Source organism: Prionailurus viverrinus, chromosome B3 (genome assembly GCF_022837055.1).
Source record: "Prionailurus viverrinus isolate Anna chromosome B3, UM_Priviv_1.0, whole genome shotgun sequence".
NCBI lineage: Eukaryota > Metazoa > Chordata > Mammalia > Carnivora > Felidae > Prionailurus > Prionailurus viverrinus.
In genome coordinates, this window is record NC_062566.1 from 80132763 (window position 1) to 80154639 (window position 21877).

At 39.2% G+C, this 21877-nt stretch overlaps 2 protein-coding genes across 4 annotated transcripts in view; both read left to right on the top strand.

Moving 5' to 3' along the window:
• PRORP (protein only RNase P catalytic subunit) overlaps positions 1-14030 on the top strand; it is a 127033-nt gene extending 113003 nt beyond the window's left edge. For all 3 annotated transcript variants that reach the window (XM_047864440.1, XM_047864442.1, XM_047864441.1), the window contains 3 exons: positions 9206-9354; positions 12015-12210; positions 13718-14030. In XM_047864440.1, the coding sequence (XP_047720396.1) occupies positions 9206-9354; positions 12015-12210; positions 13718-13849 (477 nt within the window). In that variant the 3' untranslated portion in view covers positions 13850-14030. The remainder of the gene's footprint in view (positions 1-9205; positions 9355-12014; positions 12211-13717) is intronic.
• A 5574-nt stretch (positions 14031-19604) lies between these two features.
• PSMA6 (proteasome 20S subunit alpha 6) overlaps positions 19605-21877 on the top strand; it is a 30175-nt gene continuing 27902 nt past the window's right edge. Inside the window, exon 1 of the mRNA XM_047863571.1 lies at positions 19605-19706. Within this exon, the coding sequence (XP_047719527.1) occupies positions 19688-19706 (19 nt within the window). The 5' untranslated portion in view covers positions 19605-19687. The remainder of the gene's footprint in view (positions 19707-21877) is intronic.

The window sequence follows — 21877 nt, forward strand, 5'->3', positions numbered from 1 at the left end:
ATAGTCTGAGAGACTTCTGTCTCCTGGTTTTTCTTAATCTCTCTGACCATTCCTCAGTTGACATTAAATTCTTATCATTCTAGCCTTCAAAAAATAGTATTATTCATATTTCATCCTCAGCTTTATTCCTTTCTCTGTCTGTATCCTTCCTGTTAAACTTCTACTCCATGATGCCTTGGAATCTTTATCTCCAGCCCAGAGCCCCCTGCTAGATAGTAGAGTCACATAACTGGCTGCCCACTGGATATCTCCCACCTGGGGATATGATGAGCTTTTCTTCTCATAGACCCTGTCTTGGTACTAACATTTGTCCAGTTGTCCCAGTCTTCCTTGGTTTATCCCTCTCCTCATTTCCACAGGTAATCAGTGACTAAGCTTGATCAGTTCTGCTCCACTAACTCTACTAACTTAGAAGGCTCTCTTCTCTCCAGCTTTACTGCCCGTGCCTCAGTTCTCATCTCTTACTTGAATTACTGCAGAACCCCCCCACCCCCCCGCTACTTGATCTCCTAGTCTAGCCTTCTCAAAGTTCACAGTTTTGATCTAACTTGGTAGTCATATCATGCTCCTGTTTTAAATTCTTTGTTTCCCCCCCTCCCCCATTGCTTTCAGGTGGGAAAAGATTCCTTATCACAACTTACAAGGACCTTTGTGAACTGACTTCTACATTTATTTCCAGCCTTATTTGTGGCATTCCTCAGGTCATCCCACACCTTTGCTTGAAACACATTTGACAGCTTGCAGTTCCTCGAATTCGGTGTACTAATAAAGAGCTTCCACCTTCAACGTGCTGCTCCTTGTCCTTGGAAATTCCCATTCCTTGCCTGGATAATTCATCTGAAACCTCAGCGGTCGCTTCCTCTGTGGAGACGTCCCTGACCACCCTCCCTACTCTCAGTGTGATTTAAGTGCCCATCCCTTGTGCTCCCTCTTAGACTTATTCAATTCTGTTAGAATCATTTGACTGTAAACTCCTGGAGATTAGGGATTACTGTGTCTTTATATCTGTATCTCCAGTGCCCCCTGTTTATTGACTGACAGAGAAGTTCTCGTTCATGTTCTATGAAGGAACTGGAGTTTCACATACACACACATACATGAGTACACACCAAAAAAAATCCTTGAGTTTGGTTGACTCTCTAGATCCAACTACTAATTTATAACAAAAACAGAGGACTGGAGAATATGTTACATGATACCATAGGGATGCGGTCAGCAAAATCTAAGTACAGGAAATACTGTAAGACAAACAGCCACATTTCTGTAACTGCAGTCAAGCAATTGCAATATATGGAGCTTTTTTAGATCCTGATTTTTTTTTTTGAAAACTGTAAAAAAAAATCATGAATGAGAAATACGAATAGTGTATATTTGACATTAAAATTATTGTTAATTTTTTAGATGTGATAATGGTATTATGTGCTTATTTTTAAAAAACAGTCCTTATGTTTAGAAGTATATTCTGACATATTTACAGATGAAGTGATATAATGTCTAGGATTTGTTTCAAAATAATATGAATGGGAGAATAATCTGGGTGGGGATATAGATGAAATTGGATTGGCCATAAGCTGATAATTATTGAAACTAGTGACAGGCACACAGTAGTGTGATTGTATTTGATTTTTGTTTATATGCTTAGATTTCTATAATAAAACTTTCATTGTGGCAAAACATACACAACATAAAATTCATTTTAACCATTTTTATAGTTTCTAGTTTTTATTTAAATTCCAGTTAGTTAATGGGGCACCTGAGTGGCTCAGCCAGTTAAGCATCTGACTTTGGCTCAGATCATGATCTCGCCGTTAGTGAGTTCGAGCCCTGTATTGGGCTCTGTGCTGATAGCTCGGAGCCTGGATCCTGCTTTGGATTCTGTGTCTCCCCATCTCTCTGCCCCTCCCCGACTTGCACTCTGTCTCTCTCTCTCAAAAATAAACAAACATTAAAAAAAATTAATAAATAAAAACATTCCAGTTAGTTACCATTTAGTATAATTTTATTTTCAGGATAGAATTTAATGATTTCATCCCGTACATATAACACCCTATTTTAACCTTTTTTTTTCTATTTTAACCATTTTTAAGTGTACAGTTCTGTGGCATTAAATGCTTCACATTGTTGTCCCATCATCGTCACCATTCATCTCTAGAACGTTTTCATCTTCCCAAACTGAAACTCTGTACCCGTTAAACAATAACTCCTCATTTTCCCCCACCCCTACCCCTTACAATCAGTATATTTTCTGTCTATGAATTTGACTACATACGTCACATAAGTGGAATCATACAATATTTGTTCTTTTGTGTCTGGCTTAATGTCTTAAGTTAACGTAATGTTAATGTAATGTCTTCTAGGTTTCTCCGTGTTGTAGCATGTATCAGAATTTTATTCCTTCTTAAAGCTGTATAATGCTCTGTTGTGTGTATATACACGTTTTGTTTATCTTTCCATCTATTGATGGACATTTGGGTTGTTTCCAAAACTTTTTCCAGAAGGTATCTGATAATAACTATTCTCATATATAAGGTATACTGATTATAGTTATCTTGCTGAAGAACTGGCATAAAACTAATTTCTGTAGACATCAGATCCCAAAAGCTTAAGAGTTTTTGAAGACCTACAGTCCACACAACCCAGGAAGCGCAAGAGACTGCAGGGGGTGATGTATAAAGTTAAGAATAGGGAAAGGAAGTTACACTTGCAGTTTAGGATTACTCAGAAAAACTCTTGGTCTCATTGGCCTCTACCACCTCCCAGGCAGCTTTTCTACTTCCTGAGTATCCCTACGCAGTTATTTCTAACAGATGTGGCCCTGCCAAATGTATTTTTACCCTAAGCTCAGGAACTACCTTTCAGCAATTTTATACCAAAAATAAGTGTCACTTACAAGTAAAACAAAACAAAACAAAAACAAACAAACAAACAAAAACCTTTTATCTGTTCCTGTAGGAGATAAACCAAATTAGAATGGAAGCCAAACCAGAAAGTGTTTGCATCAAATATTAGTCTGAAATTTATTATTCTTCTTCTGGTTTTTGGAAAATTATCCTTTAGACATCCTAAGGAGCAATGGGGTTGGGCGGGGGGGTGGTGGTGGCGTTGAGATCCAATCTCTGGTTAACCTTGAGATACCCAGAGAAGTTCTAGAATCAATTTGGAATTTTGGATACTCTCCAGAAGGAGCCATACTATTTATTTTTTTTTTTATTTTATTTTATTTTTTTTTAATTTTTTTTTTTCAACGTTTATTTATTTTTGGGACAGAGAGAGACAGAGGATGAACAGGGGAGGGGCAGAGAGAGAGGGAGACACAGAATCGGAAACAGGCTCCAGGCTCTGAGCCATCAGCCCAGAGCCCGACGCGGGGCTCGAACTCACGGACCGTGAGATCGTGACCTGGCTGAAGTAGGACGCTTAACCGACTGCGCCACCCAGGCACCCCAATTTATTTTGTTCTATTATGTGGCTCAGATTCTAGATTACTTAGACAAACTCAGAACTATCCCTTACCATCTCATTCATGGTTTTCCACATTAGAATAGTCCAGAGTGGATTGTGGCTTCTCTGGTCATGACTGTCCTGAGTTTAAGAAAACCCTTCCTTATCTTTCTTATCTAAACTTATTTCCTGCTGATAGTCTCAGGAGAGGATTGCCTTTTATATCTTATACTGACCATCCAGGATGCATTGGATATTTGTCACATACCCGTTTGTCCTTAGGAGCCCCAGTTTGTTTTGGTTTAGAGGTTTTGTTTTATTTTGGCTTTTTTGTTTAACTTCTTATTTTGAGATAATTGTAGATTCATATACAGATGTAAGAAATAGTGACAGAGATCCCGTGTATCTTTTACCCACTTTCCTCCAATGGTAGCATCTTGCCAAACTATATTATCACAACCAGGATATTGACCTTGATACAGTCAAGATAGAGAACATTTCCATCACCACAAGGAACCCTCCTGTTTCCTTATTATAGCCATACCTACTTCCCTCCTGACCTCACCTTCTCTTTAGCCCACAGCTGCCACCAATCTGTTCTCAGTTTTTATAATTTTCTCATTTCAGACATGTTATGTAAGTGGAATCACACAGTACATAACCTTTTGTGTTTGGCTTTTTTCCCTCAAATAATTCTTTGGAAATCAATCCAGATTGTTGCAGTATCAATAGTTTGTTCCTTTTTATTGTTGTTTAGTATTTGATGATCTAGATGCACCAGTTTAACTGTTCACCTATTGAAGGACATCTGGATTGTTTCCAGATTTTGGCCATTACAAATAAACCTAAGTAGTTAAACATATGTGTACAAGTTTTTATGTGAACATAGGTCTTCATTTCTCTGGGATAAATGCCCAGAAATACAATACCTTGGTCATGTGGTAGTTGCATGTTTTACAAGAAACTGTAGCTAGAGTGGCTGTACCATTTTAAATTCCCACCAGCAATATGTGAGTGATTCAGTTTCTCCTTGTCCTCACTCACCAGCATTTGGTGTCATTACTATTTTTTATTTAGCCATTTTGATAGGTTATATAGTGATCCCTCATTGGGTTATAATTTGCATTTCCCTAATGGCTAATAATTTTGGATATCTTTCCATGTGCTCATTTGTCATCTGTGTGCATTCTTTGGTGAAAGTTCTTTGGGTTTTGTTTTGTTTTAAAAAAATTTTTTTTAACATTTTTATTTGTTTTTGAGAGAGAGAGAGAGAGAGAGAGAGAGAGCGTGCGCGCGCATGGGCAGAAGAGGGGCAGAGAGAGAGGGAGACACAGAATCTGAAGCAGGTTCCAGGCTCTGAGCTGTCAGCACAGAGCCCAACATAGGGCTCAAACCCATCAACTGTGAGATTATGACCTGAGCTGAAGTCAGATGCTTAACTGACTGAGCTACCCATGCACCCATTTTGTTTTGTTTTTAAGTAAACTTTACCCCCAATGTGGGGCTCAAACTCACAACACCAAGATCAAGGTCACACGCTCTACCACCTGAGCCAGCCAAGCACTCGAAAAGGTCTTTGTTCATGTTTTATTTGAATTATTTGCTTTTTTTTAACTGTTGAGTTTTGAAAGTTCTTTATATGTTCTAGATATCACTTCTTTGTTGAATATGTGGTTTGCAAGTATTTTCTCCCAGTCTGTAACTTGTCTTTTCATCTTTTTTAACAGGACCTTTCACAATGCAAACAGTTTTAATTTTGAAGTCCAATTTATCAATGATTCCTCTTTTTTTAAATTTTTTAAAAAGTTTTATTTATTTATTTTGAGAGCGAGGAAGGGAGAGAGAAAGCATGAGCAGGGGAGGGGCAGAGAGAGAGAGAGAATCCAAAGCAGGTTCCGTGCTGTCAGCGCAGAGCTCAATGCAGGGCTTGAAGTCACGAACTGTGGAATCACAACTTGAGCCAAAATCAAGAGTCAGATGCTTGACCAACTGAGCTACCCAGGCACCCCCAAAAATTCCTCTTATAGACAATGTCTTAGATGTCAAATCTAAGAACTCTGTGTAGATCTCTGGTCATGAAGATTTTTCTCCTAGGTTTTTTTCCTACAACTGTATAGTTTATGCTTTATATTTAAGTCCATGATCTTCTCTGATTTAATTTTCTGTATAAGGTGTGAGATTTAAATAGAGGTTCATTTTTTACTTATGGATGTCCAATTACTTCAGCACCATTTGTTGAAAAACTTACCTTTCCTTGGCATATTTATATGGGTCTATTTCTGGGTCATCTATTCTGTTCTATTGATCTATATGCCTATCCCTTTACCAATATCACACAATGTAGATTACTTTAGCTCTGTAATAAGGCTTCAGATGAGGTAGACTTATTTTTCCCACACTTTATTATTTTTTTTTTCAAAACTGTTTTAGCTGCTCTTCCTTTGCCTTACCCTGTAAGTTTATAATAATCTTGTCTATATCTACAAAAAAAAAAAAAACTTGCTGGGATTTTGATAGGAATTGCATTTAAAACCCATATATCAATTTGAGGAGAATTGACATCTTTACTGTCTTGAGTGTTCCAATCCATGAACATGGATGGTGTTGTTGAGTTCTTCTATATACTTGCTGATTTTCCATCTGGGTCTTCTCTCAGTTGTTGAGAGAGGAATATTGAAATCTCAAACTATAATTATGGATTTGTCTGTTTCACTTTTGCATTCTATCAGCTTTTGCTTCACATATTTTGTAGCTCTGTTGTTTGGTGCACACACATTTAGGATTGCTGTGTCTACTTGGTGAATTGACCCTTTTATCACATAATGTCCCTCTGCATATCTGGTAATTTTCTTTGCTCTAAATTCTACTTCATTTAATATTAATGTAGCCACTCTGGCACTCCTTTAATGAATCTTTGCATGATTTAACTTATTCCATCCTTTAACTTTCCACTAGCCTATATTTTTATATTTAAAATGAGTTTCTTTTACGTAGTATATAGTTGGGTTATGTTTTTTAATCCACACTGCCCGCCTCTGTTTTTTAATTGGTGTATTAAAACCCTTTGTATTTCATGTCCTTATTGAAATGTTAGGATTTATGCCTGCCATTTTATTTTTTGTTTTATATCATCTCTATTTTTTTTTCTGTTTCATTTTTCCTGCCTTCCTATTGGCTACTTGAACTTTTTTATAGAATTCTATTTTTTATGTATCTGTCCTGGGTTTTTTACTGTGTTTTGTTTTTTAATATATAGTGTGTTTTAGTGTAGATTTTTAATGGCTGCTCTGGGAACTGCATGTATATATGTACACACACACACACACACACACACACACACAATACCACAGTCTTCTGGTGTCATCATTGTAACAAGTTTTCTGTCTTGCTGGATGGCCTCTTTCCTGGTCCTTGGGCTATAGAAATTGGGCCTTTCTTGGGGTCTTTTTGTACCCATTGGCATTTCTGGGTTGCCAGCTTCTTCACTCTAAGTCTAGGATATATGAGTCAAAAAGAATATACAGGGAACTCACTTACCATGTCATTCTTCATGCCCTCAGGTCCCTAGCCAGTCTGCTTTTTTCTCTGTACCTTTCACAGTCTTCTTTTTTCTAATTTCTGATATTTTTCTTATGTGCAAAGTGGGTATAAATTTCATTTTATGGTATTTTTTTTAAGATTTTATTTTTAAGCAATCTCCACACCCAGCATGGGACTTGAACTCACAACCCTGAGATCAGGAGTTGCACATACCACGGACTGAGCTAGCCAGGTGCCCCTATGATGTATTTTATATTTTAGATGTGTTTGAAAACATTTTGATTTTTGGAAACATCAAACTTTCTAAGTCTTTATATGTTTGTTTTGTAGAATGTCTGGGCTTTTTAGTAGTACTTTAGAGATAGGGAAAAGTAGATCTACTTCCATCTTCCAAGAAGTGGAAATCCCCCCCAGTTTTATTTTTGATCTAACATAGAATTAAGGTAAATTTTCTTTTTCTTTACTATTCTGAGTATACCTGTGACTCTGACCCAGCCCACTGGATCTAGCCTTGGAATTTACTGCAGAGGAAGTCTGCTCATGGCTAGACTGTCATAGAGTTTCAGGCCAGTGCCTTTATTCTGTAAACTCATCTTTCTTTCCTGTATCTTTCTTTTATTCTCTTTTGTTAGCATCATTTCAGAGAGCTGCTGCTACTACAGACCTCTAAGCCACAAGATGGTGCCCCAGAGCAGTTCAAGCTAATCCTTTTCTGTTCTTCCCTGGGCCCCTCTTTTAACTTAATATTAGTAAACTCAAGGCCATTTATCTAAACCAGGGTATAGTAGTAAACTAAAAATATAAAGTGATAATCCAATGGAAATTCATATGGAAAATTTTAAAACTAATTGTCATTCTTCTTAATGAATCCAGTTGCCGTTTTATAATTGAACTCACCGAAAATAATCTGTAATCTCAGCATAGTTTTAAGAAAGGAATGTTATGGGTGCCTGGGTGGCTCAGTTGGTTAAGTGTCCAACTCTTGATTTCAGCTCAGGTCATGATCTCACAGTTTGTGAGATCAAGCCCCGAATTGGGCTCCACATTGAGCATGGGCCTTCTTGGGATTCTCTCGCTCCCTCTCTCTGTCTCCCCCCTGCTTGTTCACATGCTCTCTCTCTCTCTCGCTCTCTCTCTCTCTCTCTCTCTCTAAAAATAAATAAATAAACATTAAAATAAATAAATAAATAAATAAATAAATAAATAAATAAAGGGATGTTATAAATGCATTCTAAAGGAGATGCACCTCTCAGTATCTTTTGAGGTGTTTGAATCCATGAACCAAACTTTCTTATAGTGTAGATGTTTGCTTTTGATTACTAGCCTTTTAAAATTATGGCTTATAAGATTATATAAAAATGCATGAAATAAAACCACTGGTAAATACATATTAACAATCTTTGGGTGGGGAACAGAAATTGACAGATCTTTGAGTGGAAAAAAGAATTTCAGTGAAAGGTATCAGTCTCCGCAGAATCATGACATGGAAAAATTGGCTGAAAAGATGCAATCTATTCCAGCCATATACAAACTTACAAGAAAAAAAAAAGTAGAACACTTTGTTCACTTTATTCAAGTGACAACTTATGCAGAATACCTATGTATAAATGTACCAAAGCTGAGCTTGTTTTGGTTGAAACAGGGTCGGGAGTATAGGAACTAAACCCCATCCTCACTGAACCTCTCTGTCTCTATCCCAGTGGACTCTGCGGAACACACTTTAAAAACAATTCATTTTGGGGGCGCCTGGGTGGCTCAGTCGGTTAAGCATTCGACTTTGGCTCTGGTCATGATCTCACCGTTTGTGAGTTCGGGGCCCTGCGTCGGGCTCTGTGCTGACAGCTCCGAGACTGGAGCCTGCTTTGGATTCTGTGTCTCCTTCTCTCTCTGACCCTTCCCCACTTGTACTCTGTCTCTCTCTGTCTTTCAAAAATAATTAAATGTAAAACAACAACAACAACAACAACAACCTATTTTGTCTATGCTTAGGAAACCCCCCCCCCCCACCAGACCCAATGTAATGTAGCCTGACCAGTAGGCTGCAGTTGTAACAAAGAAACATTTGCTTCAGGCTTATAAAGATGCAGAATTGTTTTAAGGAATGTTTTCTCACCCCTAACCAGAAAAGAGTGTTTCACCATTGAGACTACCAGGTAGAAGAATCACTCCACTTACTTGACATTCTTCTCTTGGCCCTTTTGGGGACTGGCTTTGTGTTTTTTAGCTCTTGCATGTGGTCTCTCAACTAGCCAAGCAGAATCTGCAGCTGCTGGTCTTGGGCCGAAAGCACATGCTAACACAGCACTCCAGGTGGAGAAAGGATGAGATGAAAAAGGTGCAGAAGCAAGCCAGCTGCTTCTTTGCTGACAACATGTAAGTACTGAAGGCACTAGGTAAATTACACTAGGCTTCCATCATCTGCTTGTTAGTAACCTATTCTTGCCATTTTTAAAGTGCATGTGTCTGAATGTATATATGTACGTATATTCAGCCTCATTCTTAAAGAAGATTTGAAGCAGCTTACGAAAATATACTTTCTACAGCGGGATACATTTAAATGGATAAGAAAATAAGGATAAAGGAGAAATAGGAGGGAGATAAAGTCAGAAGTGAGATGAGTACACAGAATGCATGCCATAAGGTCCTACACAGATCATTTAACCAGTATTGTATAAATATGAGCACCCTCTGTGTTCTTGGAAAACAGCAGTCGTTCATTGAGTGCCTGCCTTCTTGGGATGTAAATAGGTAAACAAATAAAAAGGTCATGTAATTCCAGGCAGTGATCAATGGCTAGGAAGACAATAAAGCAGAGTAAATTGATTAAAAAGGATTAGGTAGGGGGTAGGTCAGAGGGTAGTAGATGGGGTGGTCAGGAATAGCCTTTTGGAGGGGGCAAAACCAGAGGGAAGGAGTCATTTGAGAAAATGGGGGAGGGTGGATGGAAGAACATATGAAGCAGAGGGAACAGCCACTGTTCAAAAAGCCCTGAAGCAGGAATGTGTTTGACATGTTTGAAGAAAGCAAACAAACTATTGTAGATGAGCTATAGCAGCAAGAAGGAAAAGCAGGAGGTTCTGGACTCAGAAGGAAAGGACCATAGTACAGAAGACCTATGAACTCGGATAGGCAAGCAAGGAGCCTGGAATTTATTCTAAATATAAAGGGAATGTTGCTATGAGCCACAGCTTCTCAGGAATCCAAAGAAACATGGAAAACATGGTGAGTGACAAAATGGTACAGTGTCCATAAAGAAGAAAGCAGCTAATCAGGAGGGGGCACAGACCCTCAACAGGACGTGTAAACTTTTAACATACACTTAGTTTTACATCTGATTTATGCTGACAAAAGTTTATTTTTAACTTTGCCTGGATCATGTGTGTACCTCAGTCCTGGGTATAGGTTTCATTATGTTGAATGTGGTAGCTTCAAGATTTGTCAGTATTCCCCAAATCATTTATTCCTAAAAAGGTAAAATGACTCTCTGTGCATGGAACAGGGGGCTAACCCCTCGTTCAGATCCCAAACCAATCCCTTTTTCCTTAGCTAAGTCCTTTTATGTATTCACAGGAAGGGTTGCTTCTTTGTCTCTGTGAGTAGAAGACAATAATAATACTCCTCACACTCACTTTAGGCAGCATCGGATAGACAAGAGGAGCACAGGCTTGGGAATTAGTCTACCCAGATTCATATCAGCCCTGCCACCTCCTATCTGGGAAGATGTTTCCCTCTGTGTCTTCATATATAACCCCCATGGGGTTTCTGTGAAGATTAAGTGAGATAATATTTGTAAATAATCCATGAAAAACTGTAGCAGGGCACCAAGTACTTGGAAAGCGTATATGTAAGTGCCATCATCATCACTTTTATTTTTCTTAGGTGGAGGAACTGGATAAATGCAGTGTTACAACCAAGAAGCCTGTTGGAAATTGGTCTCATGCTTGGTTTGGGGCTTGTGTTTATTGTGTCTGTTAAAGTTCCAAACCCAGTTGTAAAGACTGATTCAGTGACCTCCTGTGGCTTTGGATTTGAATATTTAAGTTTTTAACATTAATTCTATTTTCCACTAATGTACCAAAGAAGCCTTTTCAAACAGATACTATACTATAAGAGAATAGTATAGTGAATCTCCATGGAAGTGTCACCCAGCTCCAGCAATTACTATCATTTTTCTGATATTGTTGCATATAACCCCCTACATTTTTTCTGTTTTTCTTTCCGCTCTCTTTTTTCCTGGAGATTTTAAAGGCAGATAGATTCTAGTCATTTATCATTTCATTTGAAATAGTTGAGTATAAAATATAAATGGTCCTACTTTGGGTCATTTGGATCAAGGCATAAGACATACCACGTGCTATAGTCCAAATCTCCTGAGCAAGGCAACTACTTGGCTGTTTTTACAGCACACATACTACAGTGGTAAGTGCTCAAGTGGAGGGTCTGTTAGAAACTCTGAGTCACTGGTTCATCTCATAGCAGGAGATGCCTTTGAGTGCTGATCTGGGTGACTACCCAGAAGCTTCTTTGACATACCACTATTAGCTTTGAGGGCAGCCCATTACTTTTGGTAGCTTGCAAGGAAGTGTCATCCTGCCTTATTAATATTTTGAATATTCCTCAAATTTAAATGAGGAAAGGTGAGAAGGGGGGTGGCGCGGGTATGCCCTGTGGTAGATAAGGCAAATAGGAACAACACCTTGGGCACACAGAGAACCAGGGTTCTCTGTGAATGTGAAGAGAAAGTCATTGTTAGAATTCTTCATTTTAGTGGGAGAGCCCACTACAGTGGACCAAGTTGAGCATTTGCATTCCCTTCCACTTAGCTTTCCAACCTGTGTTCTAGAGAATGCTGTCTACTAGCAAAGGACATGATGCACGTAGTTTGTAAGCATCACTGAGATCATGTCAGTTAAGAATGCAGAGCACCTCTGAGGAAAATAGATAGAGTAAGAAGTAAAAAGCGTGGTGAAGAATGCCATCCTCTGCCTCCTTGGGGCTGTGCTTAATTGTATTCTTTCTTATGCCTGGCTTAGCTCGGCAGACGACCCATTCCTTCTGTATGCCACGCTGCACTCGGGGAACCACTGCAAGTTTATCACAAAAGATCTGATGCGGGACCACAAGGCCTGTCTACATGATGCCAAGACCCAGCGCCTCTTCTTTAAGTGGCAGCAGGGCCATCAGCTAGCAATCATTAATACGCTTCCAGGATCAAAAATAACCTTTCAGGTATGTTATTTGTTCTCTACATAATGCCAACAGAGTCAAGTACAGTATATAGTCACATATATAGATAGATAGATAGATAGATAGTAAGAATGTGGCATAGTCAAAGAATGTTGCACTTAGTTGAAGGTTCTGAATGCTTTATTTTTCTCAGCTGTAGTTTGGTATTTGGGATTAGCCAGCTCCTGGACACAGAAAGTCTGCCAGAGCAAAAGTTTCCATAGACCAGCCTTACATCACGTTAATTGACATATCAAAAACATCTGAGATGTCATCAATTGTGACTTCAGTTATGTCACCAATTATAACTCCTCATACATGTTTTTTATTTTCCTGAAAATTCCTTATCCCTTATGGTTCGTCATATTTCTGCTAAGTAACTCTTTTTCCTGTTAGTTCACTTCTGCGGCATGGTCTCAATTGAGTTCTCCTTTGGTTCTAGTTTAGATCCCTGAAAATATGAGATCTCTTATCTCTTGTATGAAAGCAAAGGGAAAAAATCCAAAGGCAAGCTATTATAGAAAAATACACTAGCCAATGTATATGTGGTCCAATGGTCAAAAAATATACAAAACAACAGCTCTACAGGAAAAATCAAGACTGGGGGAAACTATTCAGGACAACTGACTTGGTTTCCTCAACAACAACAGAATGACAAGAAAAACAGAGATGAAAAGTAAAGCTCTAATTAAAATTAACAGATAATTCAGTCACGATGTAATAACCTAATTTCAACTCCTAATCAAAGAAATCAACTGTAAAATATATGTACACATATTTAATAATTGGGGAAATGTAAATATTAGATATCTGATGGTAAGGAATTATTAACTCTTAAGTGTAATAATAGTATTGATCTTATATTTACAAAATAGATCCTTACTTTTTAAAGGTACATACTGAGGGGTGCCTGGATGGCTCAGTCAGTTGAGCTTCCAACTCTTAATTTCGGCTCAGGTCATGATCCCAGAGTCCTGGGGTCGAGCCCCACCTCGTGCTGCACACTGAGCATGGAGCCTGCTTCAGATTCTTTCTCCCTCTGCCCCTCTCTCCCACTTTCTCTCTCTCTCACAAATAAAAATAAAGGTACATACTAAATATTATAGAAGAAGGGATATGATAGCTGAGATTTGCTTCACAATAATCTTGAGGGGTGGTATGGATGAAATAAAATTATCCATGAGTTGATAATGGCTGAAGCTGGGTGGTGCATACATGGGAGTTCATTATACTATTTCTCTATTTTGTATATATGAAAATTTTCTTTCAGTCCAAATATAGACTCTCCTGTAGAGAGTCTTTAACCTTAAAGATGAACTCTCCCTCAAAAAAGAAACCCCTAATGCTAGGGTTCATCTTCACAGAGCTAGCTGCTCTTTGAAAATCCATTGTTAAGTAAGACAGAGAATACTCCTGAAGCAAACTGAGAAGTTGTCAGAAAAGAAAGGGAAATCGCCAGGTAACCCCTCTGTGTTGTTCTCAATGTTTGGCTCCCTTTTTAATTCAACAGCATATCCCCAGTTATGACACAGTGGTGCAAACAACTGGAGACTCATGGCACATACCATATGATGAAGACTTGTTGGAAAGATATTCCTATGAAGTGCCAACCAAATGGCTGTGCCTTCACCGAAAGACATAAAGACTATACCCCATGCAGAACTTGTGTTTGGGTGCCCTTCTGGTTGGCATCAGAGCTCTTCAGTCAGTGCTTGCTTAGAGCATTGCTCCTGTGTGATCCACTTTGTCCTGTTTGGTCCAGGTGTCAACAAATTGAGGGTTTTTTTTTTTTTAATTAAATAAAATATAATATCTTTTCATAAGCAGTTGTATTTGTATTTTTTTTTTACCAGCCATTTGTTTTTGGAGAATTTATCCATAGTTGGGGAAGTCAGGGCAGAGTGAAGTCTACATTTCTCCCGTCGGGCCAGCTTGGCCATTTACTTGGACAACAGGTGCTTCTGGTATCCATTTTGCCAGCCCTGACCTCACCTTCCAGGTCCACAAATAGCAGAGCCAATGCATCTAGGCCTAGGCTACTCATGTTGTTTCTAAACCCCTTCTACCATTTCTGGCGTGATCGCATCCTCTACACATGATCTGCTACTCACACTGAATCACTTATGGTCCTCTGTGATAAACTGGCCAAGAAATCAGAAGCTTATTAGCAACTTTTACTTACCACCCAATGATTTGAGTGGGAGAGAAAGGAGCAGTTTGTTCTCTTTAGCCTGTGGTCATTTCTTCATTCTACAATGCCTTTTTCAAATTGGTTCAATATTTTGTGAACACTATTAATTCCATCACTCAGAATATGAGGGCTTTTTAAAGGATACAGATTTTTTTTCATTTAATCAAGTTTGACTTAGTTTAACAAAGTGATTAACTTTTCATGTTTGCCTCTTTTACTTCCTTGCCAGCCTGCTTATACCTCACTGGGCCTTAATTTTAGCTGGAAATATTCATGTCCACAATACTTTATGTTTTTTCTTTATTCATACATGCTGTATGATTTAATACTCAAGAATAGGCAAAACCGGGGGCACCTGGGTGGCCCAGTCAGTTAAGCATCCGACTCTTGATTTTGGCTCAGGTCATGATCTCACAGTTCGTGAGTTTGAGCCCCACATCGGACTCTGTGCTGACAGTGCAGAACCTCTATAGGATTCTCTCTGTTTCTCTCTCTGCTCCTCCCTCATTTGTGCACACTCTCTCTCAAAAATAAATAATAAATAAACTTAAAAAAAAAAAAAGAACAGGCAAACCCAGTCTATGGTGATAAAAATCACAATAGTAGTTGCCTGAGGCAAGAGCACAAGAGACCTTTCTGGAGGGTGATATAAAGTTCCCTCTATATTGATCTGGGTGATGCTAACTTAGGTGTATGTGTATACTGGTCGATTTATCACACTACTTAAAATGGATGCCTTTACAACAATGTAGCTCAAAAAACATTAACCTTAATAAGATAGTTATTGGGGCTCCTGGGTGGCTCAGTCAGTTAAATGTCTGACTTCAGCTCAGGTCATGATCTCACAGTTCGTGAGTTCTAGCCCTGCATCGGGCTCTGTGCTGACAAGCTCGGAGCCTGGTGCCTGCTTCAGATTCTGTGTCTCCCTCTCTCTGCCCCTGCCCCATTCGCGTTCTGTCTCCCTCTCAAAAATAAGTATTAAAAAACTTTTTAAGATAATTATTTACATGAAATAAATAATTACTTACATAAAGCCATATACACAGATATAAGTAGGGTGTGTATTATGCACAGAGAGACTATTCAGGAAAAACACAGGAGGGGAATGTTTCATCTCCTTATCCATTTACTGGATCCTGCTCTGCTGCGTGCCTAGAAAAAATAGGTTTCCAGAAAAGTGTGCAATAATTTGAAAATATTGAAGATCAGAAAATTCTCCTACATCCAATCTGCTTATTTTCTAAATTTCATAAACTACAGACAGAAAACTGTGTTTTCAGTGAGTTACATTTTTTTAAAGTAACTATCCTAGTTTTTGGAAAATTTTTAAAAAAGAGAAATGTGTTTGTTAAATAAACTTCTCTGACAGCCTAACACAAATACCTCACAAGGAGCACATGGAGATGGGGGAGAATACAAAAGGAATCCCAGAACTTTGAGTGAACCTTGAAGAACAGAAAGTCCAGCAGTAGCATTTTATAGAGGAGGGACAGACCCTGAAAGATGAAATGGCTTCTGTGGATCCCATAGCTAGTTTGTGGAGACATTTCAACTGTAACCCACCTTCCCTGATTCCCAGCCAAATAATCTTCCTTCTCTACAATGTGATTTAGGTTAGGGTAGTTCATAAAAACTCAAACAGACTGAATCATAGGGCATCCAGTATTTAGACTGAGGGACTTAGCCACATAAGAGAAAGGGGGAAGAATGAGAGCAAAGAAACAAGGGAGTACCTCTTTAAAGGGTCCACATTTGTAGAATGGCTCTTCAGTGTACAAAATTGTGTCAGGGAAATTACATTATTTTTTGAACTCTTTAATACCATTAAAAAATACAACTCTGGCTCAGTCTGAAGAACATGTGACTCTTAATCCCAGGGTTGTGAGTTGAAGCCCCACGCTGGGTATAGACATTACTAAAATAAATAAATAAATAATTTTAAAAATCCTAATTTCTGCTTGAGTTAAGGTGCATCTGTTCTTTGTCCAGGAGTAAGGGAATTCTAGGGCTGCTTAGTGTAAATGACACTGACACAGGACACTGAGGAGTGCAGGGATCTTCTGAAGGAAGGGAGCTGGTACCAAACACTTACGCTGCCCTTTTGTATTCTGAGTGAAAAAGAAAAAAAGCTACCAGTTAAGCAAAGTCTGAGACAATGAGAAGAGGAATTCTTTTAAGTTATGCTCAAGGGGGCCTCAGTGGCTCAGTTTGTGAAGTGGTGAAGCAGTTAAGCATCAGACTCTTGATTTCAACCCAGGTCATGATCTCACGGTTCCTGAGTCCCCCCAGCCCAACATCGGGCTCTGCACTGATAGTGCAGAGCCTGCTTGGGATTCTGTCCCCCTCTCTCTGCCCCTACCTTGCTTGCTCTCTCAAAGTAAATTAAAAACAATAAACTCAAAAAAAAAAAAGTTATTTTTTGGATTAATAGTGTCTTTTAAGTCAGCTATGAACAAATGAAGGCTTTGAAAGAGCATTAACTCTGCCACTGGAAAATACCTCCAGGGGCGCCTGGGTGGCTCAGTCAGTTAAGTGTACGACTCTTCATTTTGGCTCACGTCATGATCCCAGGATCATGGGGTCAAGCCCCATGTGGGGCACCGTGCTGACAGCATGGAGCCTGCTTGGGATTCTCTCTCTCTCTCTCTCTCTCTCTCTCTCTCTCTCTTTCTCTCCCTGCCTCGCCCCTGCTCGTGTTCTCTCTAAATCAATCGATCAATCAATCAATCTTCTAAAGTGTTTTGTGTTTCCCTCAGAAATGCTCCTGAATTTATACTCTCTTTGCCTCCTGCTGTTCTCGGACTGAATAAAGAGAAGATCTCAAAGGGGAAGCCTGAGTTAATTATTCTCTCAGGACTACATTGACACTACCTCACCTCAGGTGTCTTGTTCTTCACATTAATTTGTGTCTTCAAGTTTGCATTTAAATATAATTACTTGCTCTTTGGTCCTGTAGCAGGTTTCTCATTTTTTGAAAAATTGTCCTCATGTATTATAAAATACATCATATATGTTTACGTTGGATTTCTTTTTCCCTAATAGCTTCATTCTAAAGCAGGAATGGAAAGGAAGAGTGTGTTATATGGGCACCTGAATTCTGTCCATCATGGTGAGTCTTATACTCATATGCTAAAAATTAGTATTATCAGGGTAATTGAGGGCAAAGCTAAATGGAGTCCAGATCTGGTATTTCATTCATCCTTCAGTAATTGGAATTCCTAGAGTGAAAAACACCTAAGGGAGCCCTTGTGGGAATGACTGGGAGTATAGCAACATAGACCATTGTGAAGATATGGTGATATTTCTTTTTTCTTTTAAATGGTTGGTTTTTTTTTATTTATTTATTTATTTTTTTTTTTTTTATTTTTGAGAGAGAGAGGCAGAGCACGAGCAGGGGAGGGGCAGAGAGAGAGGGAGACACGGAATCCAAAGCAGGCTTCAAGCTCTGAGCTGTCACCACAGAACCTGACACAGGGCTCAAACCCATGAACCGTGAGATCATGACCTGAACCAAAGTCAGACGCTTAACCGACTGAGCCACCCAGGTGCCCCTATTTTTTCTAATGTTTATTTATTTATATTTGAGACAGAGTGTGAGCAGGGGAGGGGCAGAGAGAGAGGGAGACAGAGAAACCTAAGCAGGCTCCGTGCCATTAGTGCAGAGCCTGACACGGGGCTTGAACTCACAAGTTGTGACATCATGACCTAAGCTGAAACCAAGAATTGGACACTTAACCAACAGAGCCACCCAGCCACCCCATTTATTTTGAGAAAGAGAGAGAGACAGCACATGAGCAGGGGAAAGGTAGAGAGATGGAGAGAGAGAATCCCAAGCAGGCTCCGCGCCATCAGCGAGGAGCTCAGCCCGTGAGGTCATGGCCTGGGCCAAAATCAGACATCGGATGCTTAACTAACTGAGCCACCCAGGCACCCTGAAATGGTGCTATTTTGATTCAGGTATTCTTTCAGCAAATAGAGTTCTCAGTAAGAGAGACCAGGCAGCTGTTAGTGCCCCCTATAGCCCACAATGAGTAGGGTTCTCAAGTAAAATATAGGACTAGGAGTTAAATTTGCATTTACATTTTTTTAGTGTAAATATGTCTCAAGTATTGCCGAGACAGACTCATACTAAAAATATTGCCTATCTGAAGTTCACATTTAACAGGACACCCTATATTTAGTACATCTGACAACCCTAGGTGAGACATACATGGGAGGGTGAGTGGTATTGGGGAATGAAGCATCTAACAGCCCAGTAGTCTTACAGGAGGCAGGAGGGAAACAAGGAGAAGAAAGGAGGTGAGTAAAAGGCACCTGAGAGAGGAAGGAAAGGCAAGAAGACCAGCTTTTCCCTGCTGGTCCCAGCTAATAACAAATCTGCTTGAATGTACACTCTATAAGCAAAGGGACTTCCATTTAGAGAACTACTTAGAAAAAGCCATAGAAAAGCAGTGAGATGAAAAAATATAAGAGATGGGAACACCAATGAGTAAATGCAGTAAATCTGGGGAGATAGTCTTTAATTTTCTCTTGTCATGTCTATTTCATTTGATGTTTCAAAATTCCCTGAAGCTCTGCCACTGAAAAATACTTCTAGGGAAGCTCTGTCTTCCGAGATTTGTTCTTTGTTGGCAATATTCAGTCCGACGGATGCTTCCAGAGACCCTACATACACAACTTGCTTTCAACCCAGAATTGAAATAAACAGGAAGACAATTATCTAGTAGTCATTGATGGCAGCCAAAAATAGTTTGTACAGAGTCCTCTCCGTTCACTATTATCAAATGGATTAGGTTATTAAGGTAACCACGATAACTTATTGTAAATAACAGTGTCATATGAAGGGGTTTTGGTAGTTTCTGACAAGAAATGTGATGGAAATTTCAACCACATTAAAATGATTACCCCACCATCTCTTTGGTGTTAATTAAAATCCAGCACAAAAAGCAAATGCTGGAAAAATCACTGCTAGGGACTTAAATTTCTACTATGGTAGAGACATAAATTCATTTTTGAAGAGACTGGGTCAGATTGCCCTATCACTCTCAGCTAGACTAGAACATTACTTGGTATCAAGCTTAGTTCACATAGAAACCTTTAAAATTGAGCAGATTTCTTTTGCTTTCTATGACCACATCAGAACAGAGAATGTCCGGGTTCTGACAGGTGCCAGTGGAATTCTCTCACAATTCTGCTGTTCCTTGGGCTGTCCGGGGCAGAGTGGTGTCCTGGCCTGGGAGAAGAGAATGGGCCTCCACTTCCATGAAATAGGTTCCTTTGGAAGTGGTCATGGCAGGTCTTCCCAAAGGTAAGTCCCCTGTTCCTTAAGATGTACTGAATTATTAAGTCTTTTTTTTTTTTTTGTAAGTTTATTTATTTTTTTGAGTGATCTCTACTCCCAGTGTGAGGCTCAAACTCACAACCCTGAGATCGAGCCACACGCTGTACTAACTGAGCCAGCTAGGTGCACCTATTCCTAAGTCTTTAAAAATATATTATTCTATTTTCCTCATTTCATTGACCTTGTCCTAGAATCCACAGCTTCATTTTTTTTTTTTTTCTATCCCTTGCTCCAAAGCTGGGCTGTCTGTTGCTACTAAGTTTTTATACATACGTAGATATGTCTATTACATACATATGATTTTTTTAAAGGATCAATTCTCTATAAACTCTTTTGTAACTTTTTGTTCACCTGAGAGAAAATGAAAACGTTTGTATGGTCTTCTACCATTTCTTCTTCGTATACTCTAATCATAATAAGTAAATTCATAAAGAGAGCCAGCCAAGTTAAGCTGGGCTGTTGTATACCATAAACTACTACTTACAGAGCTGTATACTCATACTACTCAAGGCTTCCTTGTGTTCAGAAGGAAATTTGTGTTCCAGGAAGCTGTCACTCTGATAGTATCTATTGATTCAAATTAAGGGTCATGTCCTTTGGCATTTAGTCTTATTCTGTGGCAGGAGTGGTCAGATCTTTGAAGAAATGGATCTTTTCCAAGTTAGGCCCTCTGATGTCCAACTGCTAAAGAAATAAACTCTAGTCAGACCAAGTTTTTGAAGAGAAAGTCTCAGGAAGGATTGCTGCTTTACACAGATAAAAAGGGCTTTTTATCTTTTAAAGCAAATCACATGGCTCTTTTTGTTCGTTGACCCACCAAGGGAAGTTTATGTGAGGCAATCAGTATTGAACAGTTTGTGCTTTACAAATGTCACCAGATTTTTTATTCTGGTCCACTGCCATTATCCCCGGAGATTCTAACACCACTCATATGTTGGTCTTGTTTCTTAACCTCTTAAACCTGGTCATTTTCAGCCCCCTGTGAGATGGCCAACCCGGACCTTTTAAATTACTTAAAAGTGTTCCAGGGGTGCCTAGGTGGCTCAGTCAGTTAAGCAGTGACTCTCCGTTTGGGCTCAGGTCCAGATCTCACAGGTTGTGAGATCAAGTCCTGCCCTTCATAGAACCCTGTGCTGACTTGCTTGGGATTCTCTCTCTGTCCCTTCCCCTCCCCAACCCCCACCTGCTCTCTGTTTCTCTCTCTCAAAATAAATAAGTAAACCTAAAAAAAAAAAAAAAGTGTTCTACCTTCAGAATTTCAAACTTTTAAGTTCTTCATTTTGACCACAACCTCTTTACCAGCCCCACTCCTTCATCCCAACTACCAGTTCCTTGGTGTATTCTTTGGCCCATCCCTTCCTTACCTAAAGGCCTCTATTGTCCATCCCCATCTGCCTTTGCTTGCCTTCTTTTGTTCCTTTCACCTCCTGCAGCATCTTACCTAAACCTAATTTTGGACAGCCCCAAACCATTCCACTTCCTCCATTCCTACACACAAGTATTGCTAGAAAAGTCGTGAAATTATACAGCTGGAACTTCACTCTCATTTGAAGATCCTTATTTTCATCTTTAATTGAATTCCCATTAATTTCCTGAAGGAGCTCTCTCACCCTTTGCAATATTAACTTGAAAAATGGCTTATCTCCTAAAACCTCCATTCCCTTTTCTGTTAATTGGGAAGATGGGCTACAGCAGTACTTCTCAAACTTTAATAGACATGGAATCATCTGGAATCTTGTTTAAAATGCAGATTCTGATTTAACGTCTGGTGTACCAAGTGATGCAATGCTACAGACCATATTTTGAGTAGTATCGTGAGTAGCTTCAAGTGAGCTCAAGCTTATTTTAAAATAATAATACACAACACTCATGAGTCTGAGTCCTGAGTCATAACCTCACTATTCTCACTGTCAGCAGATGACTTAACTAAGATCTACAAGCCATCTGCAATCTGCTGAAGCCTCTTCAGCAATTTTTGTCCTTTCCAGTAACTTTCCCATCCTGAACTTTTCTCCCTTTTCTTTTCTAGGTTACTTTTTCTACTTGCCTCCATTCTGTCCCTTCTTGGTGGCTTGAGACCTTGTTCTCTTCAGTTAATCCCTTTCCACTGGCTCTTTTCGCAGCTAACTGCAAATACC